The 24,822-nt window shown below is 39.8% G+C and overlaps 1 protein-coding gene across 1 annotated transcript in view; it reads right to left on the bottom strand.

Moving 5' to 3' along the window:
* meltf (melanotransferrin) overlaps positions 1-24,572 on the bottom strand; it is a 61,870-nt gene extending 37,298 nt beyond the window's left edge. The window contains exons 1-10 of the mRNA XM_039758319.1: positions 24,435-24,572; positions 21,064-21,218; positions 18,309-18,408; positions 15,258-15,443; positions 9,602-9,758; positions 8,208-8,275; positions 6,570-6,757; positions 5,545-5,728; positions 4,452-4,603; positions 167-263 (exon numbers count right to left, since the gene is read on the bottom strand). Coding sequence (XP_039614253.1) covers positions 167-263; positions 4,452-4,603; positions 5,545-5,728; positions 6,570-6,757; positions 8,208-8,275; positions 9,602-9,758; positions 15,258-15,443; positions 18,309-18,408; positions 21,064-21,218; positions 24,435-24,480 — 1,333 coding nt within the window. The 5' untranslated portion in view covers positions 24,481-24,572. The remainder of the gene's footprint in view (positions 1-166; positions 264-4,451; positions 4,604-5,544; positions 5,729-6,569; positions 6,758-8,207; positions 8,276-9,601; positions 9,759-15,257; positions 15,444-18,308; positions 18,409-21,063; positions 21,219-24,434) is intronic.
* Positions 24,573-24,822: the final 250 nt, after the last annotated feature.

Below are 24,822 nucleotides of genomic sequence, written 5' to 3' on the forward strand. Positions count from 1 at the left end.
AAGTAATCAGAAGCAAGAACTTGTCACTAATTAAGAAAATGATAAGAATGAAAACTTTCAGCCACTGCAGCACTCCAGGCCTGGAGTTTGCCACCCCTGCCCTATGATGACCTTGTTCTCTCTCTCTCTCTCTCTCTCTCCCGTCGTGTCACCACGGCTTCCTTACCTGAATAAGCCTCGGCAGCTGCTGGCACAAGTCCTTCTGTTTTTCCTGCCTTGTAAATAAACCCGCCATCCAGTGTGATTGCATCGGCCTCCTTGTTCTGGAAAGGGAAAAAAAACAAGATGGTCAGGGCTGGCGAGGGCAAGGCGCATCTTTGAGCTGGGGGCGGCACTTACCGTCTCATAAAGCATTCAGTAAGGCATTACAAGACGTCGAGTTCAGAAGAGGTCAGCAAGCCCACCTACCTCACCTCCGCTTGTGTGGCGCGTGTTATGAATGGGGCTTTGAGACGCTCAGCGGAGATCCCCGAGCAAGAAGCCACCCCTTCATCGCTTTAGTCACAGTGCATGTGTATGTGAGGTAAGTCTGCGGAGCCATTCAGCAAAATTTCAGTCACTCCTGGTGCTCTGTCAAAGGCCTTGTGGCACTTGCCTGGCACTCAAGGGGCCCTGAAGTCACTTTTAAAGTACAACTGTTACAAATAAATGGGGCATAGTGAGAGGTCTTTTCTCCTTTCTTTAGTGCATATCACAAATGGACTGCACTGATGGGAACATTATGTATAAGTGGAAGAGGCAAAGGGTGTGTAGTTTTAGAACGGGGTAGAAGGAAACATGAGAAGTGATTTGGAAATGGGTAGATTGCATGAATATCACGATATTGTCAATGAAAAGACCAACTGCACCCCAGTTGTGCTGCATTGTGTTGCCTCGGCTCCAAGCCGGGATGGTAAAGGGGCATTAGAAATTTAGTCGAGGGTGGTAGGGACTTAAAAATCCAACATGTAACACTATACAAGTGTGCTGCGAGTGTGATGCCAGCAACTGAAAACGACTGCTTCCCCTGGTGAGAGCAATGATCATGGCACTTCTCATAATGCTGCCTGGGGCAGGGTTTATTTTTGTTGCCCATTCGCATTAACCCCCAGATACCCTTTTTAGACATGAGATGACACACTTCATTCAAATACAAACATGCTAAAGCTATACAGACTTCATGAAACACAGCATTCTCAGAGCACTGGACGAAAATATATATTATTTTTCTAAAAATGTAAAACAAGCTTTAAAACAATAAAACATACAATATTCATATTAAAACCACTGAAATGTATAAAACAAAATACAAAATGAAGCTCTGCTTTATTGCTCCTCCTGCTTGCTCCACTAAATACCTCAGCTGCTACAAGCAGTCTTGTAAGCTAAAAGGGTGTCTGACCTTTGAACCAAACATGTGCGGTGCACATTTAAGAAACTTTTGACAGACATTGAGCACATCCTTCCGGGTCATTGCAATACATTGTGCATGGGCACCAACCTGTCATAAATACTGGGAGGAGGGGGCAAAAAATACAGGTTACAATCCACCTCAATAAAGGGACAAATGTCTGTGTATCTCTGTGTGTCCATCTGGATGTTATGTGTCTGTAATTCCAACAGAGGTTGCATCTCAAACATTAGCACAAATGGCAGATAACAGGGACACACTATGTATTGCTTTTGCCAGTCCAACAGATGGTGCATTATAAACATTTGTAATAATGCATTTTATAACTCAACTGTTTGTGATGTGCCTTCTGTTGGAATGACAAACGCAATACATTTTATTACTACATGCATTACAAAATTCATTTCATTAAATGGTGTACAGTAATCTCTCCTTGATCGCGGGGGTTGCGTTCCAGAACCCCCCGCGATAGATGAAAATCTACGAAGTAGAAACCATATGTTTGTATGGTTATTTTTATATATTTTAAGCCCTTATAAACTCTCCCACACTGTAAACATTATTAGAGCCCTCTAGACATGAAATAACACCCTTTAGTCAAAAGTTTAAACTGTGCTCCATGACAAGACAGAGATGACAGTTCTTTCTCACAATTAAAAGAATGCAAACATATCTTCTCTTCAAAGGAGCGCCGTCAGAGAGAGAGAGTGAGATAAAAGCAAACAATCAATAAGTGCTTTTAAGTATGCTGAAGCACCACGATAAAGCGGCATTTTGTAGAGGAGCGTCCGTATCCTCTAGGCAAACAGCCTCTGTGCAAACAGCCCCTCTGCTCACACCCCCTTTGTCAGACAGAGAGAGAGAGAGAGAGAGAGAGCGAGAGCGAGAGAGCGAGAGCGAGCGAGAGAAGCAAATAAGCCTCGCGCGGGAAGCACATCGTATATCATTGAGGAGTTTTATTTAATATGTAATACATGCTCTGATTGGGTAGCTTCTAAGCCATCCGCCAATAGCGTCCCTTGTATGAAATCAACTGGGCAAACAAACTGAGGAAGCATGTACCATAAATTAAAAGACCCACTGTCTGCAGAAATCCACGAACCAGCGAAAAAATCCGTGATATATATTTAGATATGCTTACATTTAAAATCCGCGATAGAGTGAAGCCGCGAAAGTCGAAGCACGATATAGCGAGGAATTACTGTATTGCAAATGATAATGCTGAGGTCTAGGTTGAGTTCTTAAATTTCATCTTGTCTTAGATGGGTAGCACAGCTAGTATAAATAAAAGTCCAGTACCAGCAGCAACAATAACAATAATCCTCCTCAAACTGGCATAGCATACGAGACACAGATGTGGCAAAGTAAAATGAAGTGATCAACACAGCAGCATGACTACAATGGTAGGTTTTAAATACATTGCTCAAGACTGATTTAGGTCCAAGTATAAACATCTTTAAAATGGGCTTACTTTAAAACTTGTGCTAAATCTCTGCTAAAACATATATATATATATATATATATATATATATATATATATATATATATATATATATATATATATATATATATATATATATATGTTTCATAGGATACACACTTAACTTCCTTGAAATCTGATAGCTTTTGGGGAGGGGGCTTGACATAATATTTAGTCCAGCAATATGACCCCCTGAAGCCAGAGCTGGCTCTGTGGGCATCATTTCCTTTATTGCTTTTATGAATAAATAGTAACTGTTGTGAACAAAGTCCCAAAGCACACAAGTCCCAAAAAGCACTTCCAAAGATGCCCACTAGAGGGGAAAATCCATCAAACCTGGCTAGGAACAATGGGAAAACACAGAATTTTATAAAAATAAAAAGGTTTATTTTCATACAAATGCTCTGTGAAACAGTGAAACTCTGTAGAGCACAAAAGGCACAACATTTTTTTGCCTAAACAATAAGACAATCCCAAGCAAACACAGTCCAGAAAATCACAACTCTGAAGTGAGGTCAAAACACAGGGCAGAAAGTCAATAAAGCAGATCTATCAAAAGGCCCAGCAGAAACACACAAAAACTCCCAAGCCCATTTGAATGAACCGCCTGGAAATGAGACCCTCTGGTTTTATAGGCTGGAGAAAGAATACAAATAAAGAATGCATAATATAAAAGTCAACAAAATAATCAAAACTCTGAATCCCAGACAGGGAAGAAATCCAGGCTGGAACAGAACAGTAATGGTGTTAGCACTGGCTTGTTATACCCTAGGTAACATTATGCCTTAGTGCAGTGTTTCTCAACCTTTAAGTATTTGCGACCCGAGTTTTCATAACAGTTTTAATTGCACCCCCCTAACGTTTTTTTGACAGGAGCCCACTAATACCAATTTGTTCTTTTTTAATTAATGATATATCATAGATGCTTATTTTATTATACCTACTTAACTTTTATCGACATTTATCTAACTCTATATTTATTTTTCTAGTATCAGAATGTAGTTTAAGTTAATTTGTTTTGGTTTCAATAGATGTATTTTTCATATTTTTGATTCTTGTTTTCTTTTTTTTCACATCTTCGCGCCCCCCTTTTTGTTACTTCACGCCCCCTAGGGGGGCCCGCCCCACAGATTGAGAACCACTGGCTTAGTGTCTCCCAGCTGCATATTTTTGTGATTCAAATCCCACGTCCAAATACTGTCTCCAGTTTGTAATGCTCTTCTCTGTAGGTGCCCTGGTTTTCCTCCCATATCTCAAGGTACAGTATGTGCTTAGTTGACTGGTGAATTCAAACTGGCCCAGTATGAGCAAGTGTAGGTGACCAGTGATGCTGCTGCTAGTACAGGCTCTAGATCTGTGTGACATTAATCTGAAATAAATAGGGCTGAACAGGAGTAAATGTTTGACTTCATTTTAATTACTGCATTGCCTTTAAGCAGAAGATCTCATTTAATAAACTGGTAGTTTATTCTTTAAAAAAAAAAATAAAGAACACACAGGTATAACACCAAACCTGAACCATAATTTGAATGGTTCTGATGCAAAACATTTACCCCACCCCAAACCATGTGAAGCACTGACCTTTATTTTCTGCAGACAATCTGTTGTGGAGCTCCCAGAGATACACTGAATCTTTGGTGTTAAGGATTTTCTGGAGAAGTTGGTGGCCATATCTGCACACTTCCATAACTCCTGTGTGGAGAGGACACACCAGCGGAGGTATTCTGGGACCCCTGCAGATTGAAAGGAAAGTCTTTCAAGAGCTGTAGGTCAGTGGGCAAAGCAGGTCTCAAACGTGAAGAACATAAAGCATTGAATTATTTAGCTGGTCTCTGAATCTTTAAGATGTTTGTGATTTGGTAATGGCTGTTTGCACGGTAGAAACTTGAAATGGCATGAATATCACTGATGAACTGAAGAACACAACAAATTTCAGTTATTATCAAGAAGGCTCGTCAAAACTTCTATTTCTTCAGATATCTGAGGAAAGTATGGACTTCTCCATCTGTCCTCACTAACTTCTACAAATGTACAGTGTAGTCTGTCCTCACTGGCTGTCTCACATCTTTGCCCAGGCTCTTTTCTCATGCCTACATTCTGTCAAATGGTACAGCACATCAGTAGATTCAGACAGTCTCGATCAATACAGCGCAAGATTACTCAGCAGGTAGTCATAGGGAATACTGTATGTGTTGCCCTATATATTCTTGTGATGTTTAATACAGTGTATACTGTACATGAAGTATGTACATATGTGTATTTTTTTTTTAAGTATTCACTTGAATATATGCAAGTTGCATTCTGTGTATGCATTATGTATGTTTGTGTGTGTGTGAATCTTTTTATGCTATTGTATTGTCACAGGTTTAAGGAGACAGGCAAGTACAGTAATAATTTAATTGTACTGTGAACACATGATAAAAAAACATGAATTTGAATGGAAGCTGCAATCTTTTCACTGACCTAAACTCAAGTTCTTAACCATCATGTAGCTTTGGGACACAGTACTAGGGTTAGAGTTAAAAACAAGAACAAATGAAAGCACAATGTCTATAAAGAGACCTGAAGTCCAGCTGTTTAGGCTTATGTTGCACTAATGGTATCTCAGATTACTAACAGTTCATAGTTTATTGATCCAAAAACAAACAAAAAAAATCAACCAATTGTAGCTTACTTCCAGGACTGCAGTCCAGAGCTGACAGGGCATTCAGGTAGTCGTTCCCCAGCCAGGCCTCAAAGGTCTGCTTTTCAATTTTAATCAGGGCAGTTGTTGTGTCCTTGAACAGGAGATCTTTACCAGAGTATGCAGAGGAGTCAAACATCTTGAAGTGACTACTTCCGCCCCTTCCAAACATCATCTGCAAGTAAAACGGGCATTCATGTCACTTCGCATATGAGTTCACTGCACTTGTCTGCATTTACCCTCCATTGTGCTTTGGCTAGTCACTAGCAATTTAGTCACTTAATGGCTGCCAGGAGATAGTCTGCTTCTTGTCACTTCTTTGGTGCCTCCATTTTATTTATTTATAAAGACACCAGGAGAGCATGCAGATACTGCATGCACAGAGAGTTCAACTCAGATCACTGGAGTTGTAAAGCAGTAGCACTATACACTGTTTTATCATGCTAACACTCAGTTTATATACTGATTCATTTATTTATTTACCTGGAAAAGAAATGCAAATAATTCTGATGTGGGTTGGCATTACTACCTCACTCACAGCTTTGAGGTTCACCTGGTGACCCTGTCAGTGTCTGTGTGGAATCTGAACACTCTCCCACTGTTCTTGTTGGGTTTTTTTTTTTTTAAATCAGGTACACATTCTGCTCCTACATGCTAGAGACATTGGTCGGAAGACCTTTTAGAAAAATAGTCTTGGCTCTTCTGTTACATTTTGACCAATATTTGGGAATATTTCTGCATGTTATGGGATGTCTCCAAGGGCAAAATAGCAGTTTAAGAATGTAATGTTAAAATGAGAATATAAAACACATCTTTATTATTGTATTGTCGTTTATCACTACTTGTACTTATAGTCCTGGCGCTACTTCAACTGGGTTTGCTCATCCCTATCCAGAAAGCGAAGGCTTTTGAAACAGCTGTGCATTTGAAGTCCCAAACATTTAATTCAATTGTTCAATACAAGTGCCTTTGCTATATAGTATGAAAGAAGTGTTTCCAGTCCTACTGTAACTTACCTGGCCATCATTTAACATTTTGAAAATGTCTTCCCCATTAGCATCAGGTCTAATCACAATGGCCTGTGATGGAACTTTGGCCAAGCTGCATCTCCTGTAGTCACCAATCTCTGCTTTTAACCCATTTGGACACAGAAGCTGAAAATCCTGCGATAACAGATTCTTCGCCCATTGATCAGGATTTGCTCCTATGAATATGTAAGTGGAGAGTTCAAGTTTTATATAACCAGTAGTCCGAGTGGTCAGTATAATATAGCTAGCACCTAACTTTCTATAATCTTTTATTTCTTTCATAAATCACAGTAGGGTGCAGATTTTCGTATGTGTCTGACAATACTGAATTATTTTGCAATTCTGGGATATACATGTTCAAGAAGGAAGTTAGTTTGGCACATTTTGTATGAAAATATCATTGGAAAACCTCATATGTATAGTAAGGACAAAAAAAAATTAAATGGTAGAAATTTTCTGAGAATAAGAAAAATGTAATCTGGTAATATTATCATACAGGTATTGCTTGAAGGTGGTTGACTGGCACACAGAGACAGGGGCGTATTGAGGACGGGTAATGACATCTGTTGCAGAGCTGGTAGCAGGGATTATCAGCCTCTTAAATAACAAAGGGAACAGTGTCCACAGCATTTTGGAGGCAGTTAGAAGGAAATTAAAGGGTTTGTGGGGTAGGTAGTGCAGACACCTCCGGAAAACCTGTAAATCTCTCACCCTTTCTGTCTTGCTGCACTTGTCCTTTTTGTTACTCTGACCATCAACCGGATAAGGCAGATCAAATTGTAGATGAATGGGTGGACAGTTTAAAGTCTCTGGTTTTAAGCACTTAACTACACCTGAGTATTTTTGAGGTTTCCAACAGAATGTAATGCTCATGAGAAGAATAGTGAATGTCTCAGTCAGCTAGGCTACCAGGAGTGTGCAAGTGCTTTGCTTTCCAGCATTAAAGAGACGCTAACAGTATGGACAATGCAGTCAAAGTTTGCATATTGCCTGCAGATACTACCAAATATAGTAGTAGATGACCATAAGGGTTTTTCCAATTTAATGTTTACATAATTATGAGACCTGGAGGCCTCTTGTCTCCACAAAAACATCCAAATAATGAAAAGTACTGTATATTTCCTGGATTGACTGTAGGTGGCACATTGGTGCAGTGCTTTACTGCTGTTGCATCACAACCGCTGAGCCTTGGGTTCAGTCCCTAGCCTGGGAATTGTCAGTGTATGGTTTGTCTGTTTTCCCCGTGTTCTTATGGGTTTTACTCTAGTTTTCTCCTACACCTTAAGATGTTCAAGTGATTGGGGCCTGTGATGGACTGGTCCATTCTGCACCAGCTGAGCCCAATATTGCCAGTACAGGCTACAGCACTAAACTAAAGGAAATGAGTGAAGTAAGGATGTGGATAACAGATTTCGTTAACGTAGTAGCCAAAACTGGCTCCATTTGAGGAAAGAAGAAGGGTAAAAGGCATTAATACATAGTTTTCAGGTCATGAGTTAGAAATGGGAAGTAACCATCAGAGCTAAAAGTCAAAGATCAATTTTCAATTATTCACCACAAGGTCTGTGAAACAGACAGTGACAGCAACTCCATAATGCTACAAGCTCCTTACTGCAGTGGACTCACCATTGGTGTTTTCCAAGACGGTTGTGTGTTTGACAAAAGCAACATCTCCTGCTCCCTCGGCCAGACACCTGTGACACAGCAGAGGACATGTGGTTGTGCAGTGGAACTCAACAGGCCACTTGTCAGATGTCCTGCCCATCTGTTTTTACATCCAACATCCTGCGGAGCCCCTCTGAAAGCACTTCTGTTCAATTTACTGTCTCATTTGGCAAACCTGGCAGCACACAGTTCCTTTTGGGCACCCATACATACCTATAGTGCGATTATCGGTTTTATTTTTAGCCTTTCATGGAGAAAAATTCTGATTGTTTTCTTGAAACTATCATTAAATGGAATAGAACATTGGTGTCTGAATTTCTTCACTGCATGTCTCCAACACCTAGGCCACAAAAGCTGCTGGATTTAAATTATATGGACTTTCAGATGAAATTAAAAGTCAAAGAGCTTTAAAGTGTTATGACAAAGAGGGCAGTGTGCTCTTCACTAAAGCATCAGTGTGCTCCAACCAGATAAACAGACAGGTCCGATGCACCACAAACACCCCAAGCTATTATTATATACAGTAACTGCTTTCTGAATTTACACCATCATGTTATAATTCTGATAATATTATTCTTCAAAATAATAATAGGGCTTTTTTTTCTTTTTCTTTTAATTAGAAAAGCTTTCTAAATCTGCCTCATGCAGTCTGAGGAAATATTATGACAAGTGACCTTTTCAGCTCCATTCCAGATAAATTTTCTTCTTTAAGTTAAGAAAGAGGACTCAATTTTAATAGACTTGATATAGACGGCATATCTGCTAAACTACTCTCTGTCCTTGCCTGCACCTCCCCTCTTCCTTTTTATCACCATTTTCCCGACCATTCACTGGTATTTATTGCGAGCATTTATTCTCATGCCACTTTGCTTGTCCACCCACACTAATCTTTTTTCTCTTTTTTTAATTGCATTTTTGTTTTTATTCTATCTTTGATTTATTTTCTACATGTTATACTCCGGTAACTCCTCAAATTTGGCAAAAAAAAACTTCTTTGTGAAAACTTTCCAGTCCTCGAAACAAGGAAAGCAAGAATAGCATTTTGTCCACATAAAAAGTTGCTTTGATGTGATTAAGTTAAAGTCCACTGTAGTTAACATAAGACACATTAAATTAAATTCATTTTCAATTACATAAAAACAAATCAGCAATAGAAAACAAAACAAGCCACTTCATAATACATTTGGGAAAAAAAATCCATTCTGCTTAACTGCATGGCTTGGCAACTTTGGAAGCCATTGTGCTCCCTGATTCCCCATTTTACTCTCAGACCCCCTAAAATGTAATTACTCAATGGTACATTATTTGTCTCTGTAATCCCAAAATTTGAAAACGTTCAAACAATGTTCTCAAACCTGAATGCCCCACTGTAGTTGAAATATCTCTCTTCAGCATTCTTTGTGCATTTGTTGTTTTCATTTTCATCACCAATGCAGAGCTGGCAGAGGGAAGGTGGGTAGCCATCAACATTTGCACCAGGGACACAGCTAGCGGCAAAAAAGTCACTTGCACCTAGATATAATAAAAAGGGAAACAAATACTAATTTGTTTTAAGTTATTCTGATTTATGCTTGTTACACAGAGGTTTATTGAAAATAAGTCCCGGACTGGTAGGGAGTCACTCCTCAGACCAGTCACGGTATGGTGATTTTTGCTTTTAGTCATGCTTGTACATTAATTATGATTGTACCTTTTCATCTGATTCTGTACTTCCAGACACTTAGACGTATATGCCTATTAAAAGCAACTCAAGTATGTTTTGTTCAAGTTGTAATGCAGTACAGCTTATTAGCAACAATAATTATTATATAACCATTACCTACATACATGAATTAGTTAGTAAAGCAAACAAATAATTTAAAACTCAAACATCTCAATAAAGTTTGCTTTAGCAGTCCCTCTGTATTTCCATATCCTTAATGAATCTAATCTCAGATGTGTATAAACGGTAACTGATAATGTTTTTGTAGAGCCTGGAGTGTCTGTTTGGGCGTCTCTAGCCAGTAAATGGGATTAATCTGACAATACATATTTACAAAGCTTACACCACAGTTTCAACAGTAGAGACTTGTGTCTGGTGCAGATTCTGATGTTATCTCAGGCTAGATGTGATCCTCTATTCCTGGGATGAAAACAGGTGTTAGTGAGCTTCACTGAACTCCATTGTTATTTTTTCCAAGCTTACAGTTGTACCTGTTCATATATTTGGGGTTTTTAACTGAATCATTACTGACAAAATGTCAGCTGATCTCTTTTAGCTCAGTCAAACATTGTCTTTGCTGGTCTCTTCATGTTTGCAGTATAAGTGTTGGCACCTGGTTTGTCAAGTTGCTGAGCCCAAAGCTTCCACTGTCTTGGCCACAAGCCCTCCCTGACTTCTCATTACTGTTTACTTCATTTGATATACAGGTCTTTAATTAATGACCTCTTGAGCACAGCCATCAGCAGTGTGTCTGTCTGTGGAGAGAGTGTCTACCATGTCGAGAGGTTTGCTTACCTCGGCAGCGGTAGTCACATTTCTGGTGCTCTTCCTATGAAGTCAGTAGATGAATTAGGAGAGCATGGGGGGGGGGATCATGAGATCATTAAAAAGGGGTGTGTGGACACTCCAGATATCTATTCAAAAGGACGAAGGTCCAAGTCTTTAGAGTCCTGGTGCTTCCTGTCTTGCTATATGATTGCGAGACATGGATGCTATCCAGTGACCTGAGACAAAAACTGGACTCCTTCAGTACTGTGTCTCTTCAGAGAATCCTTGGGTACCGCTGGTTTGACTTTTTGTTGAATGAGCGGTTGCTCATAGAGTCTGAATGAGGCACATTACCTGTATTGTGAGGGAGCATCAGTTACCGCACTACGGCCATGTGGCGCGATTCCCAAGGATGATCTGGCTTGCAGAATCCTCATTGCTGAAGACCCAAACGGCTGGACCAGACCAAGGGGACATCTATATAACACCTGGCTACAGCAGGTTTCTGGAGAGTGAGACTTGATTGCGTGTCTGCCAGGGGGGTTGGCAACCAGGATCTCGAGCTGTTTCGTTGTGTGGTGGATGCGGCAACGCACTGTACCAGTGCACGCTCCCCAACCTGACCTGACCTAATATACTGCCTGCAAACCTAGCTTTACCTTAGAGAGTTTCACGTCAGCTTGAATGACAGCGCTCCTATCAAATGAACCTTCTGGAAGTCATCTTCTGCCAACTTAAAGTCACAAAAGACATTCTTTACATCTTACTGCATTAAATATTCAGAGAATGTGTTAAAATGTCTGCAGAAAAACCGGCCATCTCAGTTGTATAGGCCTGTTTAGCCAAAGCATTGGGGATGGGAAAGAATGACAGTTAAAAAAAGAAAGAAATGTACATGAACCTTATTAGTATTGTAATTTAGAATCTATCTTTAAATTTGGGCATCACTAAAGCTGTATGTCAGAGCACTATTTACTAGAAAACATTGGATTATCAGTGGTCTCTCCTGCCAACAATATCATGTTACATTGACTTTGGAAGTAATTTGGGACAAAAAGCAAACATCCTCCAAATGAAACAGTTAAGGACAGAGCGAAAAATTCCACCAATGGAACATAATATTAGTAATACTTAAATATACATGAGTCAATATTGAATAAAAATAGAACTTTCACTGATTCCATCTAAAGTGTATAACTTCTCCCTCTCACAACGAAATAACTAAACAAAGACTCCCATTCATAAAATGGATCGTTTTGTTATAACCACCTACAGCATAATCCATTTGCATACAATATGGGCAATACAACACCACAATTATTCATAATTATTAAACATATCAATCTAAAAAAATCACTAGAAAACATATGTAAGAGGAGCCTGAAATAAATACAAATACTTATAAAATACTTGTAATGTATTTTAAGGCTTGTCACGCTTTCCCTCCCTGTAGTGGCAGTACTGTAAAAACATAAAAAAGGCCACTTTATGGCACCAGTTGACACAGCAGTACATGTCTGCTGACTGTGAGTGATGGTTAATCTCTCTGATGATGGTTCTTGAATGGGTGATCTTAGCTAATGATTACACAGGCCAATGATAGCTGCAGTGTTGTGTTAATAGAGCTGCAAGTGATGAAGGAGATAAACTTGTCCCTCCAGAGTGTCCTTAAGACACAATGCTGCTGACGCAGTAAAGTTTCACTTGGGTAATATTTTCATAATTCCTGCATGAATTTACACCAAAACCTCACATTTTATATGTAACATTTTATTAAATCAATATGTTTCTTATGTTTTGACTACTTTTAATATAAAGAAATGAAACTGAATTTATGCACAGGAAGGTCAGTGTATCGTAGTGTGAAATTTTACATATACGTTGATAAATATTTTGTATGTCTTTATTTGTAACTTAGACAGTAGTGTTATATCATTGATAAGAACAGCAATGGTTTGATAGTTAAGAACCCTTGTCCGCTTTTTAGGACTGAGTCTTTATAATTTTACGACAGAGATGAGGGAAAGTTTCAAAGACCAGTTTGGCAAGAGATTCTCTGCAGGGCTCTCTCAATCAACCCCAACAGGAAAGCCAAGCTACCTAGCTGGCAAGCGTCACTCAATAAATGGTATTGGGGGCAGGTGTGATACCATTGTGTTGCACTAAAATATTCCACTGGTCTAAAGTTGCCTGAAGCCATTTAGTACCATAACGCCCTATTGGCTGTAGGGTTTGGACAGAGAGTCTATAAATTTCCTTGCTTTACCTTTCCCTCTCTCTCTTATACCATCTGATGAAGGAGCATCTCACACCATAAACTGAAAAAGACCTCACTGAGAAGCACAACTCGGCAGCCATATTGTGACAGGCATGCGGTCTGTTCTGAAGAAAGCTGACCAAAAATGATGCCTTAACTAGAGACATTTTAAGTAACAAACAAGTCTGCGTGCCGCCTGAAACTACACATCAGCATGTATCAGTTTGTATGGTTGCCAGTATTCACTTGTACTTGGCTTATTGCTATTATTTATGAATATTATCAGTAATACATTATTTAAAGTTGTAACTTAACTCCTGCTTGTCTTTTACTACACCTAATTGCCTGAGGTTATAAAAGTAGAAGGTAAGGTGGGGAGAAGTTACATGGTACAGTACCTTATAAACAGTGGTAAGTCTGTGAGATTTGAGGCATTCTGACAAAGGCTGCACATTAATAATACAAAAGGGAAAAGCAGAGTAAAATATTACTCTACCCAGACAAAACAAGTGCCTAAATCTTTGGACTTCAAACTGTGAGGTTGTTTGTTCAAGTCTTGTTACTGACACTGTGTGACCAAGAGCAAGTCACTTCACCTGCTTTTGTGACAATTCAAAAAACAAAAGAAATATAAGTAATTGAATCTCAGATGCTGTACGTTGCCTTGGACAAGGGCATTAGCAAAATAAGTAAATGCAACGCTTAGTTTGTAATTTTTTGTCTGGTGTTGGTGAGACTAAATAAGTTGCTATTCACTGTTCTGATAAAGGTAAAATGTTATTTTGAATATTTTACAAAATCCCACTGATTTTCGGTAAGCAAGTACAAAAATTGCCCTAAAAAACAAGTTATTTCCTATTATGTGTGTTTGTTTTAATAGTTCGGAAGTTACAAAGGAGGAAGTATGTTTGCATTTATGTCATTATTTTTTCCCATAAGGAACTACAGAATTTTTACCCCCAAACAGAGGATGTTCGTGCCTTTCCATGGTCATTTGGTAAATTCTGTTATAATTATATAATCTAATGATAAAAAGAAAACTCAAAGGTCAGGTAATCTTGTAAACATTGGTGATCAGGTTTCCAATTTATAGTGGTGACAGACATTTAATATTAAAACTGGGTGACCGTTTCCTTGCACTACTGTGATAAATGTGATACAAGCTTGTTTTACAAATATCCACAGCATGTTTTTTATGGTATAGTCCTCCCAAAATGCTAGTGGTGGACTTGACTGTTGGAATGGTATAAGTGGTAAAGGGGCAAATGCATGGAAGCCAAGTTTCAACATCTTTTTATGCTTCCTAATGTACAACAGTTTGAGCTAATCAGAATTTGCCTTTGTCTTACCTACTGCATAATATTAATAAATACTGACAAATAGAAAAACACATATCAGCAGGGCATTTTTGTGATTTTGTTTCCTTCTATTGGCCTATTGGGGGGATTACCTCTAAATACTGTTGAATGTTGAATTGTCCTTTCTTAGCAGATACTGTACCTATTGCCCTAGGTGTACAATCCTGACAAATTTCACATTTTTAACTAACCAGGAAATACTTATTTTGTTGATGAGTTGCTTTTTATATCTGTAGATTTGGTTGTGGTTTTCTGCTCATTATTTTGTGCTTCTTTAATTATTTTACGTTACCTAAAATTTTTGGTGTGTATAATACTCTTACATTGTCTATTGAAGTGCAGTGAAAAGGAAAAAAATATGTTTGTGTGTGTATATATTTTGTCACACGTGTGATTAGGAGACAATTTCAGGGCTCATCTGTTGGTAATTCCACTCCGGACCACAGGTTGGCACTGTCACTTTCTGACTCTCAGACCAGAAAATCATCGACATCAGGACCAATGACGTCCTTTCCAGCTCTGGTGACATGGACCCACCCTTTCCGCCAAGGAAGCACTTAAAAGGACCGCCACCACAATGGATTCATGTCTGCAAAGAGGTTTCTCACAGTTGTAGCTGCTATTTTTTGCCATATTTTTTTCACAAATTACATGGGGTTCACCTTTGGTGCCCCAACTCTTTATCTTGTCTGCTTCATGTTATTACAGTTTATGTGTGTGTGAATGTATACACTGTATGTTTGTGTATTAATTAGATTCTACAACAAATACTTTATTAGAGCTTGTTTCCGAAAGTTTCTGCTTTTGCACATTGTCCATAAACCCTGCACGGCTCTTGGCTGCGGCAGTTCACCACTGCTGTGATAAAATATATGCAGCATAGATCTGCATCTGCAGTAACAACCCTAAGCAAGGAACTCTCTCACCTTTTAAAACATCACATCCCATCACTGACATTTTACCACTGCTGATCAGGTAGCCCATGGGTACATTCCAGCCTGCTGTTCGGCCCAGGCCAGTGTGGCAAGATTTCTTCCCTTTCAAGCTGGTAAAGTTGAAGTTGTTGTTACTTTTCCTAATGACTGCCACACCATAGTAGGAAAGACCAGGTTCTGAAAGTTACAAGACACAGCAGAATCAGAAACACTGAAGGTGATATGTAAATAGTGTCCATCAGCTAAGATCTAAACTGAAAAATAGAACTAAGACAAGAATAAAAACAAAAGTAGACTTTGTGGCATTTCTTACACAGACAAATACAAAAGCAGTACACCATACATAACTGAAGGACAATGTCATGCTGTCTTATATTTGTTTGCATTCAAAACAGTTCTATTGTTGGGTTACACTCAGAACGTTGTAGTTGTTAATATATTGTTGAAATAACACAATCCAAAGCTTTTCTGACAAATATTGAGTATAAAAAATGAACACAACACAGTCAGGCACCAGCAGAAAAAATATCATTAAAAGCACCCCACAGAGCCTTTTGGTCTCACATTGAGTCTGCTGAAGAATTTCTCTTACTTCATCACCACTACTGATTTAAAATAGACGTCAACATTTGCAGTAACATAAAGTTTGTTAAGACTGCATTTCCCAGTAGGTCATTCCATCCTGCCTTGATCAAGCTAACATAAAAATCCTGACCTTTATGAAAAACATTATAGTCCAGAAATTTTCCAGTTTGAAATTATTTATAAAAGTAAAAATGTAGCCCATTGACTTCATTCAAAAAAAAAAATTCACTCAACCCTGATAAATAAGAACAATAAGCAAGGCAATAGCCAGCCTGTTCTGCATTATGTCCATCATCCAACCTTGGCTTCCATGGCAATTAAAAGTCTCAGAGTATTTTAATTTAAGTCTAATAATTGAAGAGAGAAAAAAGGATAGTTTCTGGGATGGGATTTCTGAATTTCTCCCAAACAGATTACAGTTCTGACTACAAAGCTGGAATGGCTCACCCTGCACATGGATCAGATGGATATGTGCAGAGTGAGCCAAGGCTACAGGACTCTTGACTCACCATCGCTAGAGTAATCAGAACTACTAACTTCAGCATGGTCATTATTTGACTTAAAATTTGTAGGTTTTATTGTGATTTCATCCTTTAGGTTTTTTTATTTTTTTTATTTTGATGTATGTTTAACACCTCTGTTTAACTCTGGATCGGTTCGCAGCTCAGTATGAAGCAGCTGGGATGGGAATCAGCACCTCCAAATCCGAGACCATGGTCCTCAGCCGGAAAAGGGTGAAGTGCACTCTCAGGGTTGGGGGTGGGGGGGTAAGAGATCCTGCCCCAAGTGGAGGAGTTCAAGTATCTCGGGGTCTTGTTCACGAGTGAGGGAAGAATAGACCGTGAGATTGACAGGCGGATCGGTGCGGCATCTACAGTGATGCGGGCTCTGCATCGGTCTGTCATGGTGAAAAAGGAGCTGAGCCGTAAGGCAAGCTCTCAATTTACCAGTCGATCTACGTTCCTACCCTCACCTATGGTCATAAGTATAGGGGTAGTGACCAAAAGAATGAGATCGCGAATACAAGCAGCTGAAATGAGTTTCCTCCGCAGGGTGTCTGGGCTTTCCCTTAAAGATAGTGTGAGAAGCTCAGTCATCCGGGAGGAGCTCAAGAGTAGAGCCGCTGCTCCTCCGCATCGAGAGGAGTCAGATGAGGTGGCTCGGGCATCTGATCAGGATGCCTCCTGGACGCCTCCCTGGCGAGGTGTTCTGGGCACATCCAACTGGGAGGAGGCCCCTTGGAAGACTCAGGACACGCTGGAGGGACTATGTCTTCCGGCTGGCCTGGGAACGCCTCAGGATTCCCCCGGAAGAGCTAGAAGAAGTGGCCGGGGAGAGGGAAGTCTGGGCCTCTCTGCTCAAGCTGCTGCCCCAGCGACCCGACCTCGGATAAGTGGAAGAGGATGGATGGATGGATGTTTAACACCAGTGTGCAACAGAGATGAGAGGGAAGCTTTCTCACAAGACTGAGGACAAATCTACAATACATCAGGCCATAGACGGATATAGGCAAGGTTTGTAGCCAAGAATGAAGGCGAACAGCAAAAACCAGAGATTACCAACAAGGATGAGAAACGCAAAGCAAGAGGTTCAAACTCGGAACAAGTAGAAATGGGCGGCAATGAATGGCAAGTAGTATCGAGACAGAAGACAATTATGAGACACTGGAAACACTGGTCTGAAGGAGAACTGAACAATAAACAGGAGACACAAACGCCTCATGTACAAGGAGTTGAAATGAATGGTGACAACCAGCCTGTCCAAATATGTCATTGGTCTTCCCTTTAGGATTGGACTACTAGAAAACCCAAAGTGGCACGTGCGGCAAGATCCATGATCATGCGTAAGGCATAAGTAGAGTGGAGAAATGGCCCACTTTCAAGGTCCAATCGATCATCATTGGGGTGAGATGGCATGAGCTACGTGGAGTAGATATCATTCAGTAGCTGGACTTGGGCTGGCATCCCTGATTTACACTTTGAATAAGCTGCCGAGTCCAAGCCATGAAGAATTCAGTCTGTATTGAGGTTAAATAGAGAATCAGCTCAATACAAGATGAAAATGCCTTCTAGTCTGTGTGGATGTGAGTGAGCGGGTTGTCTTGGTCTCAGCCTGAGGGTCATTTCTCACTGCCATCTTTGCCAGTTTTGTGTAAGCCCCTCTCTGTCAGGCCTTGTCTGCACAAGCTTATGTAATGGCAAAGTAGAGCAGAATAAAAAGGAGAAATGTGAGATCAAATGAAAAGTGCTTCACCTCCTTATTCTGGAAACATTGCCATTTAAAATCACTTCTTAACAGAAATATTTTACTTCCGTCTTTCTCTTTTGACCTCTGATTATATAGTATATATATTATATAGTATTATATGCTCAGAACTTTGTAGTCCTCATAAACATGCCTGTATTTGCTAGTAGTGTTGGTATTGTCGCTTTTACTTGACACACCAAAGTAAAATACCTTCATCATACTTCTCGTCCACAACTGGTTTCAGGTTGTATCTTTTCCCTGCCTCATACACTGATCCTCCATTCAGTGTCACAGCATCTGCTTCTTTGGCCTGAAAAACAAAACCACATCAGGAGTTTTAAAATGCAGCCAAATTGAGCCCAAAGCCATAAGCTTTCTCTAAAGCTCTTCTCAGTAATTTCTATGGCAGACACCAAAACACTTCTCTGTTTCTTTATGCAGCAAAAGCTACTGTTAGCATGACATCATTTTCTGTGTCACAAGGCACAATGAGTTTGTGCAGTTAATTGTATATGGAGTGAGATTTTCAATGAATATCATCCTGTTTTATTCAATTCTGGGTCACAGAGGTATCCTGTCAGAATCGGGCACAAGTCCTGGAAGTGGTTCGAATCATCACCTAGCCACATTCAGTTCTATTTGGCTGATTTTGTGTTGCCAATCATCTTAACAGACATCTTTGGGATGTCAGGAACAAAAAATTACCCAGACACCAGGAGAATGTTGATATTCGACAAGGGCAGTGACCGGGCCAGGATTTGGGACCAATATTCTGGAGATGTGAGGGAGCAGCACCAACCACTCTGCCACTGAGCTACCCCAAAAGACTAGCCAGCCTGGTCTAGCGCATAATCAACCGAAATGTAGAGGGGTCTTCTAATTGAAAACACTTCAGAAACAGTAACTGCGGTCTGCATTACCTATGATATCACATGTGACACAGCTATTGATTGACAGTTATCAAGCCCGTAAACCCACCCACAAACACACCTGTCTGCAGCAACGTCTAACTTACCATTTTATTGCATTTATTGTGTGTTCTAATAAAATGTGCCACATTTTTTTATATCTCAACAGAATCTGTATACAACTGACACAATAACCTGACATTTTAAACAGAAGAAATTGATAGGTAATAAACAAGAACTTGTTGACTGTCACACAGAGGGGAGTATCTGATGGTCACCATGAGGGTCTCAAACATTCAGGACAGTGTGACCTTTTTACAGCTGTTAATGGAATTTGCATTTATTTATGTGATTTATTTCTGCTCTCATTTTGCTAAATTAATAAGGGCAAACCACCAGAATCTTTAATTAACATGAATTCAATTTCTAGTCCTTCTATCATTCTTTTTTATTTCCTGTATTTTCTTCTACTTAAATATTCCTTTCTTAACACATTGACTGGCAACTATAAGTTGGGAGAACCTTCTGTGCCATGCACCAACTACCTTGAATTTTCGAGAAAATGCATTTTTTATTGCATATTTTTTATAGTGTTGCTCAATAACAAAATGCATTTAGATATGCAGATAGATAGAACTTTATTCATCCACAGGGGAAAAATTGGCTTTTTACAGAAGCTCTTTAAATAATTACATACATACATAAATAGGAAGATAAATAAATAAATATACGCACAAACTTTGGTCTGAACAAACACCAGTTTGACTATAAATCAAGAAAATTCAAAAGAAAGAAAACTTCTAACTTGGCAGTCACAGGCCCAGTGAGGTATTAGGCAGACTTATTGCTGTTGGTATTGAGGAGCCCCAGTAGCATGTCTCCTTCTGAATGATTTGTTGGCTCAAAGTCCTTGGTGTTAGTGCATTACAGAGAGGATGTGCAGCTTGTTCATAATGGCACTCCGTTTTGTTTTAATTCTCTCTTTTGCTGTTACCTCCACAGGGTCTGGAATGCGTCCTACAACTAAGCCTGCCCTTTTAATTGGCTTCTTAATTTGGTGGGCCTCATTTGAAGTGATGTTACTACACACATTACTAAACACATTTTAATAGATCAATGATGAAAATGTCCAACATGGAGCAACTAGTAGACGGACTGAAATCAGCTCATATTACACAGATTCTGACTTTCTGTCTGTCATTAATCACCCTAATCCAGTCAAGGCTCTAGAGCAGTGTTCTCCAACTCCAGTCCTGAAGAGCTACCGTGGCTGCAGGTTTTCATTCTAACTCTTTTCTTAATTAGTGACCAGTTTTTGTTGCTAATTAACTATTTACCTTTATTTTAATTGACTTTTCTTGAGACTCTGACCACTGCATTGATTCTTTTTTTCCTTAAATGACACCTAAACATACATTTGATGTGAAGTGAACCAACAGATGACCAACTAAGTTGGGGCCTCAAACTCCAACCTTCATTCAGTTTCTTAACTTGAAGCCAATTCTCGTTGCTAATTAAACCCGTTATTTAATTCCATGGTGTTCATTCTGCCATGGCAGACATTTCTAAAACTGTAGATTTTCTTTTTTAAGAGCGCTGTCAAAATGTTTTGTGGAGCTGATCAGATCAACCTTACTGAGGCCTTCACCTTTCTTTATTTTCAGTTATTGTGTGATGGACGCAGGTTGTTGTTTATGTGTTGGTTCATTTTGTGTCTTAATATTGTTTGGTTGCTAATTAAGGAAAAAAGAAATAATTAAGGGGCCTGAGTCTTAAATTGTGCATCAATTAAAATTAAGGCAAAGAATTAATTAGCAGCAAAATCTGGTCGCTAATTAAGAAAAGAGTTAGAATGAAAACCTGCAGCCACAGTAGCCCTCCAGGACTGGAGTTGGAGACCCATGGTGTAGAGGGACTGGCCCAAATGTCTAATGAGTCCCAAGTGAAGAGCTGTTCATACACTGATTTTCAGATATTGTGTGCTAGTTATCACAGCTTGAGGCATAACAAAGAAGCAACATTAAATAGATCCCCAGGAGAGTAGAATGGCTACTTACGGCAATCTTTTCAATGCAATCAATGGAGGACATCCCTGCTATGCAGGATAAGGCCGGCTGGATGCCTGCTTGGCTAAACGCATTTGCCATGTCGTTGCACTTTCTCAGCTCCAGGTCTGATATGGTGCACCACCTTACTCTGCCGAGGGTAAAAGCTGGAAAATAAAAGTGCATTTTTGAAAGCAGAGCTGAATTTGAACTTGAACATTTCACACTTCAGGCCTTTTCAGCTTCTGCTCTCCATGTCTAGATGGTGATGTTGCCTTTTTTTTACTGTGTATTTAATCTCCCTGCATGGCTATCAGATTTTCAAGTCAAACTCCTGACTGAATGTATGTTGGCATATCTTTCAGGTCAAAGGGTGTGCTGGACTGAAGTGTGAGACTTCCGAGTCACAATGGCAGGAACTTGATTCTTATTTATTATTTGCTTTGCCATATTTATGATTTGTATGTATAACTACAGCAATATTTATTCACATAGCAGTATTACATGCACTGTGTAGTGCATTTCAATCCGATGTAGATGTGTCCCCCACTGTGCTGTCACCTAAAAAGCCTCTAATGATGAGCACAGTGACTCAGACTAGAAGACAAAAAGCGAATCTTGCAGAGTGATACCAGTGGAATATTAAGTGTGTATCAAACCCTTATTATTTTTTCTAATGCCTTTCTATTGTCAACACACAGGTTAAGTGATTTACTGAGGGCCTTGCCTAGCGGCCTTGTGCCACACAGTGTCTCAACACCGAGCCCACAGATTACAGACAGCCCACTCGTAGATATAGATTTAGATGGCTATAAAAGCCTTGACTCGGTCCATTTTTGAATTTGTCAGGCTTAATTTTAATGGAATGGAAAGCAGTGGGTGGAAGATTTGGGTGGCCTTAGTGAGGCTGACAGTGGGCGACTAAACAGAGATCTGAATTTAACCGAGTGCACAATTATTAGGCAAACATTTTATTGTTGAGCAAAGTCAATGGTCTCAGTCATTTCAAAGTTTTATTTTACATCAAACCAGAATGTTTAACAAAGGAAAATTGAGTATTGTCTTTCTTGGGAAAATATAAGAGTGCATAATTATAAGCAAATAAATTACAAATCATTTTTCCCACCACTTATTTTTAAATTTTACAGTAAGTATAAAAATAAGCAACATAAAGTGACATATAGTGATAAACATATAACATTTTCAATGACCAGTATCGCCACCCTTCTTTTCAATAACTGCCACAAGCCTCCCATCCATCTAGTGTGTCAGCTTCTTGATTTGTTCACGATAGGCTTTTGCTGATTAACCAAACCCTCCCAAATCCTGCTCAAAGAGGTGTGTCGTCTTTCTTCTCTGTAAATCTACTGTTTCAGCAGGCCCCACAAGTTCTCAGGACGCAGGTCAGGTGAGGAAGGGCCAAATCATTATTTGGTCGTCTTTGAGACTTTTTCTGGCTAGCTAAGCAGTGGAGTACTTGGATGTATGTGATGGGGCATTATGCCTAAAGATCATGGCCTCCATGAATGCTGCAGATCTCTGCCTGAACCACTGTTTGAAGAAATTATCTTCTAGAAACTGGCAGCAGGTTTGGGAATTGATTTTCAGTCCATCTTTGACCTGAAAAATGTCCAACTTGCTCATCCATTATGATAGCAGCCCTTGACAACAGGACCCCTACCACAATCTTGCTGGCGTGCGTCAATTTGTTCATTAGTGATCGGGCTACAGGCCCAGCTGTCTGGCCCATCAGTCTTCAGGTATTTCTTGGCCTAAACTGGACGTTTCAACTTGTGAATCTTATTGAGTGGTGGTCATGTTTCAACCTTCTTCACCTTAGCCATGTCTCTGGATACTCCGGATAGGTTGCTGTTCAGGAATATGGTGGCACTGGAGGTTAAAGAATTCATGCTTAATTCTTCTGCAGTTAATTTGCTCCTCGTCTTCTCGTTGTTTTTTTGCAACCCTGCTGACTGTTTGCAACACAACATTTAAATGTCTGCTGGTCTTTCCTCAATAGTTTAGTGATTTTCAGAAAGCTGCACCTGTCTGAAAGATATTTTACAAATTTTGACTTTTCAGTGTCAGTTAAATCTCTTCTTTGGCCCATTTTATCAGATGTAATGAAGCTGCCTTATAATTAGGCACAACTTAATACGGGTCCTTGGGTTACAACGTCTCGACATACAACGTTTTGAGTTTACAATGCTCACTCCCATAAAAACGTAAAAAAAATTGAGACGTGAGAAGGAATAAAGGATTTTTTTTTTGCACTCATTTTTTCTGTTCTTACAGTACAGTGTACAGTATAGTATATTTATATCCTTTTCCTTTTTCTGTGGTTTAGTTGTGTTTTTTTATGTTCTAGATTATGATTTTGCAAATGTGTTAGGATAGGTAAGTGACTTAGGATAGGGTGTGTTTCGACTTACACCATATTTCGGTTTACATCACTGTTGTAGGAACGGAACTGTGTCGTAACCCGAGGACCCCCTCTACCGTATGAGGAGTTAATCACTTTAAGCCACACCCTCCCTCATTAAACAATTACATAGCACGTGACAAGGAGTACATCCATTGAACACTCAGGTTTACGTGGAAAGTGTGCATAGAACTAATGATAAAGTCAGAGAACTGACCTGCAAAGTAACTGTGCACACAATGTAATGGGGGGTTTGGAGTAGTGATGCGAGTGCAATAATGTGACAGTTGCATTAATTCGTACACATTGTTCAAGAAATCCGCACATTGAAGCAGGTCATGACTGCCAGTGCCCAAAGTGTCAGTCTGCCTTTATTATTGGGAAAGGTACAGTCAAGTCGAGCGACATCACACGTTGAGTGTGTAATGAACTGGGTGTGGAAATGGCCACCGGCTATGATGCTCTTCCATAACTCCAAGAGCTTCTCATGCAACCAGTTCAGAAAGCCCCCATGACCTTCATATTTTCTTTGTGAATGTATCTTGCTAGAGGTGAGGATTATCCACCGTCCTGTGGCGTCTCAGCTTTCTCATTTGTAAAGCCATTCTAAACCTGAGACTTATGACGCCATCGATGCTCAGTTAACTCAAAGTGTTGGCCGGGCTCAGGGTCAACTGGCTAATTTACATTGGAGTTGTTAAAATACAGCTATGATAATGATTAACTGACAGACTGTGTGTGCCGTGCTGGAGGATCAATTGATCTCCATTAATTTTATACATCTTTCAGGACAAAATATCTTCACAAAGCAAAAAATACACAATCAAGCTAAAATGAGCTCCAAAGTACACTAAAAACACAAAGAGCAGCATTCTGGCCAGCCCTGCTGGCATTTTGTCAGACTGACCTTCTCCCCCTTCAATCTGAATCATTTAAAAGAAGTGCCATCCTCCAGACTCACCCCACTGAAGCACCACGAGGATTACAGTCACCACAGTCTTCATCATGAACTCCACAGCTCAGGCCGCCTGCACTCTTAAGTCTTCTTCTTCTCTCACTCTGTCTCTTCCTGCTGGCTCAGTCCAAATTCCACTTCTTTCTACCCAGACTGCCGTCCAGTTATGGCAGCAAAGGGCGGAGAGCAGTTCCCTCCCCCCTCATCAGCCACTGTGCAGGTCATATAAACAAGGCACATTTTTTTTTCACCTCCTAATATCTTTTGCCATTTCTCCACACACCTAAAATGACACGTAGGAGTTCGTGGCTGCGCTCCAGCCCCGCACACAGAGGCCTTTCATGTTAGTCTGAATGGCCTCTCCTTGTTAGACAGAGGAGCCTGTCTGGGAGCT

The sequence above is a fragment of the Polypterus senegalus genome, chromosome 1, assembly GCF_016835505.1.
Source record: "Polypterus senegalus isolate Bchr_013 chromosome 1, ASM1683550v1, whole genome shotgun sequence".
Classification (NCBI taxonomy): domain Eukaryota; kingdom Metazoa; phylum Chordata; class Cladistia; order Polypteriformes; family Polypteridae; genus Polypterus; species Polypterus senegalus.